Consider the following 10,045-nt stretch of genomic DNA (forward strand, 5'->3'; position numbering starts at 1 on the left):
CATGTATAGTTATTTGAATTGAATTCATTGGGTTTCTTGTTTCCATACCTATCCTTGTTGTTGTCTTTGTTGCGGTTTCTCTTTAGGAATTTGCTGAATTTTCTTGACAGCAAGCTAAGGTTTTCCTCATCACTATCATCACTTGAATCTTGCTTTCCCTTGTGTTTGGATGCTTTCAAGGCTATGCTCCTTGTGTGCTTGTCTTCACTCTCTTGAACATTGAGTCTGTTCATCTCTAGCTCATGTTCTCTAAGCTTTCCAAACAAAGAAGCAACACTTAATGATGTTAGATCTTTAGATTCGGAAATAGCAGTTACCTTTGGTTGCCATGCTCTATCAAGACATTTCAAGATCTTGATGTTCAGCTCTTCTTTATCAAAGGTCTTGTTTAGGCTCATAAGGTGATTGATGATGTGCGTAAACCTTTTATGCACCTCAGCAATTGTTTCTCCTTTAAGCATTCTAAACATCTCATACTCTTGGATGAGAGCATGCTTTCTAGCTCTTTTTACCTCATTTGTTCCTTCATGAGTGACTTCCAAAGTATCCCACATTTCTTTTGATGATTTGCATTGTGAGACCCTGAAAAACTCATCAGAATTTAAAGCAGAGGTTATAATATTTTTGGCAATGCAATCGAATTTGGCCTTTTTTCTTTCTGCATCAGTCCATTGAGACCATGGCTTCTCAATGACAGATCCATCCTTTTCAAACTTTGGGATAAAAGGGCCATTTTCAATTGCATCCCAAATTCCTTTGTCAAGAGATTCCATAAATATTTTCATTCTTACTTTCCAAAACTAGTAGTTCAAACCACAGAACAAAGGTGGTCTGTTAATTGAAGCACCTTCCCCAAAAGGTAGTCTATCAGCCATTTTAAAAGATTTTTAGGATCAACTTGAATCACTTTCAAGAACCAAGCTCTGATACCAATTGTTAGAAAAGATGGCTTTAAACTAGAGGGGGGTGAATTGTTTAAAAAGGGTTTTCGCAAACTTTTCAAAACTAGAATGAATTTATCTCAGGAACCAATTGATTCAGTAATTCAGTTAACTAAAACAGCAAGCAAAAGCTATAGAACCAGAAAAACAATCGGTTGTTTATACCAGCAAACAACAAATAAACTGAATTTAAAGAGTTAGAGATAGAGAGATTGTACACAGTTGTTTATACTGGTTCACTCCAAACCAGAGCTACATCCAGTCTTCTCAGAAACCCTGAGGATATCCACTAAGCAATCACCACTTGATCACTTACACAACAACCAAGAGAATGACCTTGAACACCTCAAGAAACACACTCTCCTTGTCCAGCACTAAGATTGCTGATCTTGAACACCTCAAGAACACACAGCCAATCTCAGCAAACACAGAAACGAAATTGTTCAACAGAGTACAAGGATAACACTTGTTACAGAAGATAATCTGAAATCAATACAAGCAGAATCCTATTCCAACACTTTGATCAATCACAAACTCTTAGCAATCTCAACACTTTGAAAAACTCTCTTAGAAAAAACTTTGTCAAAGATTCTTAATTCTTAAATCTGTTTTTCTGAATATATTCAAAGATGTAGTTTGTTATCAAACCTTAACAAACTCTTAAATTGCATTAAAAGATTGGTCAAAGCATTTAATAACTAGAGCGTAAGCAGTTAAATCATTTAAAGTTCAGTCAAAGAAAACAGTTTTTCTGTTATAGTCCCAAAACAAACAATCGGTTGTTTCCTCGAATCAATCGGTTGTTTTGGTACTTAACAGTTCAACCATTCAAAACAGTTTTCAAACTTTTTCTCAAAACACCTAAGTACAAACAATCAGTTGTTTCGACAAAACAATCGGTTGTTTTTACTTAGTTTGAAATCATTTTGTTTTCACAAAGATTGAGAATGCTAATGCTTTAGATTTAATCACAGGGTGGATTACAACATATAAACTACCCCAGAACAAAGCTTAAAACAGCACAGCAACATCAAGCACAACAGAGGCTTCAACATGCTTCAAAGGATTTGAATTCTTCAAAACTTGAACACCACTTGGTTCAACAATCTTTCCTTTATTCTGGTTTGTAAAGGTGTAAGTGTTAGTCACTCCTTGATAGGGTTTCTTGGAGTGCAAGGTGTGCTGAAATAGGGTTTTTCAGCATTGGTTGTATTTTTCTTGTAGTGTTCAAGAACTATTGTGTTTGTAAGTGATTGATACTGTTTTTAGTGGATTCCACCTTGGAGTAAGGTGAAACTGGATGTAGCTCTTTATGAGTGAACCAGTATAAAAGTTTGCCTGTACTTTTCTTCTCATCCCTGCACTCGTTTATGGTTTTTGCTTAATTCTGTCAAGAACGAAATCTGTTCATTTGAAATCAAATCTGTTAATTCTGGGTTTAATAAAAACTGTTCTTCCTGATTTGTTAAAGTTCTCTAATCACTAACACAGTATTTGTATATGAGGTGTTCATTGATTTAAGGACAAATAGTCTTATTCATTAAATCCTGACAAAGATTCATTTCCTTTGAAACCTTGTGTTGAATGAACTTGATTGTTTTCTTGGCATAATCTGTATTCTTCAAACTGGTAAAATTTAACCAATCTGATTCTATTATACCTCTCTGTTGATTGCAATTTTAATCTGAACAAGTTCAAATTGTGTTAGACTGTTCTGAAGAATCAATCTGTTTCGTTTAAAAAAAAACAATCTGTTCTTTTTCCTCTGATATACTGAAAACTGTTTGTATTTGCGAAAATTTTATATGTTCAATTCACCCCTCCCCTCTTGAACTTAGACACTAATAGACCCAACAGATTCATTATTCACTATTGCATTCAAGCACTTGAAATCACCCATATGAATATCTACTAGAGACATGCGGTTTTTTGATAAAAAAAAAGTTTTAAGAATCAAATTACCTTTTTCATAAAAAATTGAGAATTTATTTTCAACTATGTGCATCACGTAACCCTTTTCGGCCAGCTGTCCCATACTCAACAGGTTACTTTTCATATCAGGTACATAGAAAACATCATAGATGTACCTGTGATCACCATTCTTCAATGTGATAAGAATTCGCTATTTTCCAATCACTGACCTGCCATCACCGAATTTCACTTTTGTGCGAAATAAGTCATCCAAATTTGTAAACGGCTCCTTCTGACCACACATATGATTCGTGCAACTTGTATCCAAATACCAAGTCTGATTGTTTGGAGTTTCATTTGATGTGGTTGCCATTAGTACTACATGATCCTCTTCATCTAGTTCGTGATTACTATCTTCTTAAGCACAATTGGCAGCATGATTATCACCTTTTGATCTGCACTCATTTGCATAATGGTCGCGTTTATGACAGTTATAGGAACTAATTAAAGGAAATAACAGAAGACTAAAGGTTGTAGAAACTGATTGAAGGTAATTGCACAAAATTGCAAAATTGTTGAACTCATTCATTCGTTTTGATTTACTTCAATAATATATAATAAAATTACAACTACTAAAAGTTATAAAATAGGAATGCTAACAACCCTGTAAACTGACCATTCAACATATGTTAAACTTTAAAGATGAAAAAAAATCTTATAACTACATATAACAATTAATCACAATCACAAAAACATAAAAAAAATCATCAAAATGAACAAAAATATAAAAAAAAAAGTGAGACTAATTAGTAAACTTTGGTATTTAAGGGAGGGAAAAAGAAAAAAAAATGTAAGATGGAGAAATTTGGAAAGATGAAAACATGATTTGAAGAGGTTGGGAAGGTGAGAAAGTGAAAGGTAAGAGAAGAAAAAGAATGGGAGTGTGGTGATTTACTATTCTAATGTAGTGTGAATCCCGGAGAGAGAAAAAAAAATAGAATACTTTAATTGATGTGTGAATTAAAGAAATTAAAGAAATGAGTTAATCGTAAACAATATTTTAGAGTTTAAAACTAAATGGTAAGTTGAGATAAAAATGTAGTATATTATATTATTCCAAAACTTGAATTGTTTTTTATCAAAAAAAAAACTAAACATTAACTTATTCAAGAGAATCTTTCTTACTATAACTCGAAGCAAGTAGAGATTAGTCATCTTGCAGACAAATTATAATTTCTATTTTAAAAAAAAATCAATATTTGTAAGATAATTATAAATGCATGTCTCTGTATGCATCAGTCTGCATGTCTTCATACATGTTCTGGAACTTAATATATACTTTTCCTATCTTTGTATTATATACTAATATTAAATGTAATTTTCTCTCTCTTCATAATAGCTTCTAATTTATAATATAATATAGCTTCTAATATATAATATAATATCTAGAGCTATTTTCCTCTCATGACCACTTCTCTTCTTCTTCATCTGATCTTTCTCAACCCACTTCTCCAATGGTTGCACTAACACCTTTGCAAATGGATCTTCAAAAATAAATATAATGCTGAAAACTTTTTTCAAAGGCCCAAGTCACGTCTTGACGCAAAAGACTTCAGCCAAACTACAAGATGCGACTACAATGAAACCTTCACCCATGTTGTAAAGTCATCCACAATGGTCTCTGTTGCATGGCCAATACACCAAATCAACGTCAACAATGCTTTTCTGAATGACGAGTTTCAAGAAGATGTATATATGCAACAACCTCCATGTTTCGAGTCTTCATCTCCCCACCTTGTTTGCAAACTTCAGAACGGTATATATGGCTTGAAGCAGACATTGTGATCGTGGTTTCAAAAACTAAGTTCTACTATAGAAACTTTTGGTTTTTGTTCCACAAAGAATGATATAACTCTCTATTTGTTAAGTTTCACAATTCTTATACTTATTTCATTTTAATTTATGTCAATGACATCATAAGTACAGGGTCTTCTACACATGAGATTCAACACAAAAACTGGGCTCCTTCATTGCTCTAAAGAACTTGGGGGCATCTTCATTACTTTCTTGGCATTGAAGTCAAGCATCTCAATGGTGGAAATCTTCTTTTGTATTAAACAAAATGCATCATTGATCTTCTACGACGCACAGAAATGCAGGAAGCCAACCATGTTCCAACTCCCATGCATTCCACTTTTCGCCTCCAAAAGAGGCTTCACCTGTTGTTCAAGACTCCACTTTATATCACTTTGTAGTCTATACACTCCAATACATTCTCATTACACACCCTGAGCTCTCATATGTCGTTAACAAAGTTTGTCAATTCATGAAAAATCCACATGAACACCACTGGAAAATAGTTAAACGTATCTTATGGTATCTTGCTAGAACAAGAACACATGGTTTACTCATAAAACGCAACATCTCCATGGATATTCTTGTCTTCAGCGATGCAGACTAGGGCAGCGAAATTGATGACAAAAAATTGACCACTCACTATTGTGTTTACCTTGGACCCAACATCATAGCTTGGTCTTCACATAAACAAAAGGTAGTTTTGAGGAGGAGCATTAAAGTTGAGTACCAAAACATAATTGTTGTTCTAACTAAGGTTATTTGGCACCAATCACTTCTTCATAAACTACACATCTCCATTGGACAACCTCAACTCTTTTCTGATAACTTGGGAGTTGTTTACTCGATGCAAATCCAATAATATATTTTCTTAAAAAACGCTTTGAATCTTCCAACTAGATTTCAAGTGGTAGATGTGATGCGGACATCCAAGCCCAAGGGCCACGCACAACAAGATTGGAATATTAAAATAAAATAATATTATTATTTTATTTGGAGTTAGGATTTGAACTCAGGACCAAAACCTAACCACTGGGACAAATGATCATTCTTGAAATATAAGGATTGTAGTATCGTCTTATTTTCTTACAAACAAGAAAAGACCTGATACACTGTTGAAACTCAAATTACAGGGACGAATATTTTGATAATTTTATAGAGTGTTTCTCTGCTAGGGTTTTTCCCTATATCTTGCGATCTTATCAAGAATCCACCAATTCTTGTGGCGATCATCCTTAGGCTTATCAAACTTTGTTTGTGGCGCCTTCTTTTATCCAGGTTTTTATTGTTACTGTTTTGAATTTATTCTGTTCCGTAACCCTAAATTCTCAATTTTATTGTCATGTCTATTTGGATTCATATCAGTTGGTATTCAGAGCAAAGGTTTGAGTCATAATATAATTGTGCATCCTGAATTTTTTTTTCCCCTCATTACTGTTCACGGTACTGTTCATTTTATTTTATTTTTAAAAAAGCAGAAACAGAAAAAAAATAGAAAAAGATAAAAGAAAAGAAGAGAAATAAAAAGGAAGAAGAAGAGGAAAACAGAAATAGAAAAAAAAAGGAACAAGAGGAAAACAGAAAAAAAAAATAGTTCTTATTCAGTGCATACTTGGTGTTTGATAAAAGTTCTAAAAGTGTCCTGTCTACATATTTTATTTTCTCTATATATTGTTTTTGCTTGCTGTTTTTTTTAATTGTCTTGCTTGTTTGTTGATAGTGAAATTGTTCTTCACTATTTTGTTCTTTACTATTAATTTTAATTGATTCTGATTGCTACTTTTGAAAGTGATTATGGATTATTGATTGCTTGATTCTTGTAAGAACCTTAACTAGAGAAAGAGTGGTAAAAGGCAGTGTGATCATTAGAAAAAAGCCTTATTGTGTGAAACACGAGTGTTGAGTGTAAACACATGAGAAAGTGGTGTGAGGCCCAAACTTATTGTTATTTGTAATCTGTAGTGGTGTTGAGCATGGCAGGGGAACCGTCAGATAGTGGACTGTCTCAACTACAGATGCAAGCCTTAACACAACACTTGGAAAGGATAATGAAACAACAAAATGATGGACTCCATGAGAGGTTGGATCAAATGGAGCAAGCACAACAAGTAAATCCAGAAAATAGAGGAGGAGATGGGAGGAGGAGAAGAGAAAATGATGGAGAACAAAGAACTCTGAGAATTGATGGAATAAAATTAAATATTCCCACATTCAATGGGAAAAGTGATCCTGATGCTTACTTGGAGTGGGAAATTAAAGTGGAGCATGTGTTTGCTTGCAATGAGTACAATGAGGAGCAGAAGATGAAGTTGGCAACAGCTGAATTTTCAGCTTATGCTTTAACTTGGTGGAATAAATACCAAAGGGAGAGAATTAGATATGAGGAACCCATGGTGAAGACTTGGGCAGAAATGAAAAGGATTATGAGGAAGAGATATATTCCAGCAAGCTACAATAGGGATTTGCAACTCAAACTTCAAAGAATGACTCAAGGGAATAGAAGTGTGGAGGAGTATTTTAAAGAGATGGAGGTGACCATGATTAGAGCTGGAAAGAATGAAGAAAATGAAGCAATCATGGCAAGAGTTTTGAATGGATTGAATCATGATATTAGGGATGTTGTGGAGCTGCAAGAGTATGTTGACATGAAAGAGTTGTTGCACAAGGCTAACCAAGTAGAACAACAACTCAAGAGGAAGGGAATCATGAGGAGTTCTAACAATAATAAAAATTTCAATTGGAAGGATAAGGCGATGAAGGATAAAGGAGTTCCCTCAAGTTCAGTCACATCTTCAAGTGGGAAGCCACCTCATAGATATAGTAACTCACCACCTAAAAGGAAAACAAGTGAGGTAAAATGTTTCACATGCTTGGGAAGAGGACATTATGCTTCAGAATGTCCAACAACAAAAAATATGATCAGTTTATCAAAGACACAAATAGTCAGTGAACCTTCAAGTGAAGAAGCGAAGGAAGAGGTAGAAGTGGAGTTGGATACATTGGAGGGTGATTTGTTGATGATTCGAAGGCTTATGGGAAGCAAAATGCAAGCTTTGGACCAAACCCAAAGGGAAAATATTTTCCATACTAGATGTTCCATTCAAGGGAAAATGTGTTCACTCATAGTTGATGGAGGAAGTTGCACCAATGTAGCTAGCTCAAGACTAGTTACCAAATTGAATTTGGAGACAAAACCGCACCCAAGGCCATACAAGCTTCAATGGCTTAGTGAAGATGGAAAGATGACAGTGAGTAAGCAAGTGGAGGTGAACCTATCCATAGGACAATATAATGACAATGTTTTGTGTGATGTGGTTCCAATGGAGGCAACTCACATTTTGTTAGGGAGACCGTGGCAATTTGACACCAAGGCTATTCATGATGGTTTCACCAATAAAATCTCTTTCATGCAGAATAATAAGAAGATCATTCTCAAACCCTTATCTCCTAGAGAGGTGTGTGAGGATCAAATCAAATTGAGAGAAAAGAGAGTCCAAGAGAAAAGAGAGATGAGTGAAACACCAAAACAGAGCAAGAGTGAAACACCTAAAAAGAGAGAAACACATGAGAGAAAAATGAGTGGATTACTGAAAGTGAATGAAGTGAAGAAGTTGCTACTTTGTAGCAAACCTCTTTATTTACCTTATTGCAAAAACAACACTTTGGTTGTTGACCATTCTAACCAAATTATTTTTCTTCCTAGTGTTGATTCTGTTTTGCAGGAAATCCAAACTCAAGTTGAAGAATTGATGAACAAAGGATGGGTACAAGAGACCATGAGCCCATGTGTTGTTCCAGTAATTTTGGTGCCTAAATATGATGGTTATTGGAGGATGTGCACAGATTGTAGAGCACTCAATAACATTACCATTAAGTATAAACACCATATTCCCAGGTTAGATGATTTAATGGATGAATTGTATGGTGGTTGTATATTTTCAAAAATTGACTTAAGAAGTGGTTGCCATCAAATTAGGATTAGGAATGGGAATGAATGGAAAATTGTCTTTACAACAAAATATGGATTGTATGACTGGCGTGTGTTGCTATTTGGGCTAACAAATGCCTCAAGCACTTTTATGAGATTAATGAACTATGTTTTGAGAGAAGTTTTGGGCAAATTTGTTGTGGTGTATTTTGATGACATCTTGATCTATAGCACTAGTTTTGAATTACATGAGGAACATTTGTGTGTTGTTTTGAATGTTCTTAGAAAAGAAAAGTTGTATGTTAATCTTGATAAATGCAGATTTTGTACTGAACAAATTGCGTTCTTGGATTTTGTGGTAAGTGCCAAAGGAGTTCAGGTAGATTATGAAAAAGTGAAGGCTATCCAAGAATTATGTTTACATCATGTTGAATTTGCTTACAATATGGTTGTTGACAGCACATCGAATTGTGATCCATTTGAAATTTTGTATGGATTAAATTCTTTAACTCCAATATATTTGTTAACTATGCCTAACATTTCTGTTTTAAAGCATAAAGATACACAGGTACAGAGTATCAACCAAACCACTAGGACAAATGATCATTCTTTAAATATAAGGATTGTAGTATCGTCTTATTTTCTTACAAACAAGAAAAGACCTTTGTAATTTATACACTGTTGAAACTCAAATTACAGGGACGAATATTTTGATAATTTTAGAGAGTGTTTCTCTGGTAGGGTTTTTCCCTGTATCTTGCGATCTTATCAAGAATCCACCAATTCTTGTGGCGATCATCCTTAGGCTTATCAAACTTTGTTTGTGGCGCCTTCTTTTATCCAGGTTTTTTATTGTTACTGTTTTGAATTTATTCCGTTCTGTAACCCTAAATTCTCAATTTTATTGTCATGTCTATTTGGATTCATATCAAGATGTTTTAACAAAACTAACGTTTGGATATTCTTTCAGTAATTTTCGTTGGTAAACTTATGATTATTGATAAACTCTAGCTTTAAGGAAGGGATATTAGACCGTTACAAATACATGCCTCTTCATGAATGGGTTTGCATTTCTTCATACATGCTTTGTAACTCTATATACTTTTCATATCCTTTATATCATATACATATCCAATATAACGTTTTCTCTTCATAATAGCTTTTAACAATATATGTTCAATAATATTTAAAGAAGTGGGTAAATAGTTTTTTTTTCCAAGTTTTATATTTTAATATTTTTTTTATCATTCCATCCACACCATTATTAAATGTTGTTTTGATGGACTCAAATGCTTACTTTAGATACACTTCACACATTGACATTATCTTATACTAGCGGGAACACATGCGCTCTCGCACCTGTTGTGTATCTGCATTTTTTATTTTTGTTTTTAATGTATATCTGTACTTT

At 34.0% G+C, this 10,045-nt stretch overlaps 1 protein-coding gene across 1 annotated transcript; it reads left to right on the top strand.

Annotated features, from left to right (window-relative positions):
• Positions 1-6,679: 6,679 nt before the first annotated feature.
• LOC150028713 (uncharacterized) lies at positions 6,680-9,304 on the top strand. The gene has a single exon (XM_090300064.1). The coding sequence runs from the start codon at positions 6,680-6,682 to the stop codon at positions 9,302-9,304; it is 2,625 nt and encodes an 874-aa protein (XP_090156190.1).
• Positions 9,305-10,045: the final 741 nt, after the last annotated feature.

This window comes from Phaseolus vulgaris, chromosome 3 (genome assembly GCF_051622355.1).
Source record: "Phaseolus vulgaris cultivar YP4 chromosome 3, ASM5162235v1, whole genome shotgun sequence".
Taxonomy (NCBI): Eukaryota; Viridiplantae; Streptophyta; class Magnoliopsida; order Fabales; family Fabaceae; genus Phaseolus; species Phaseolus vulgaris.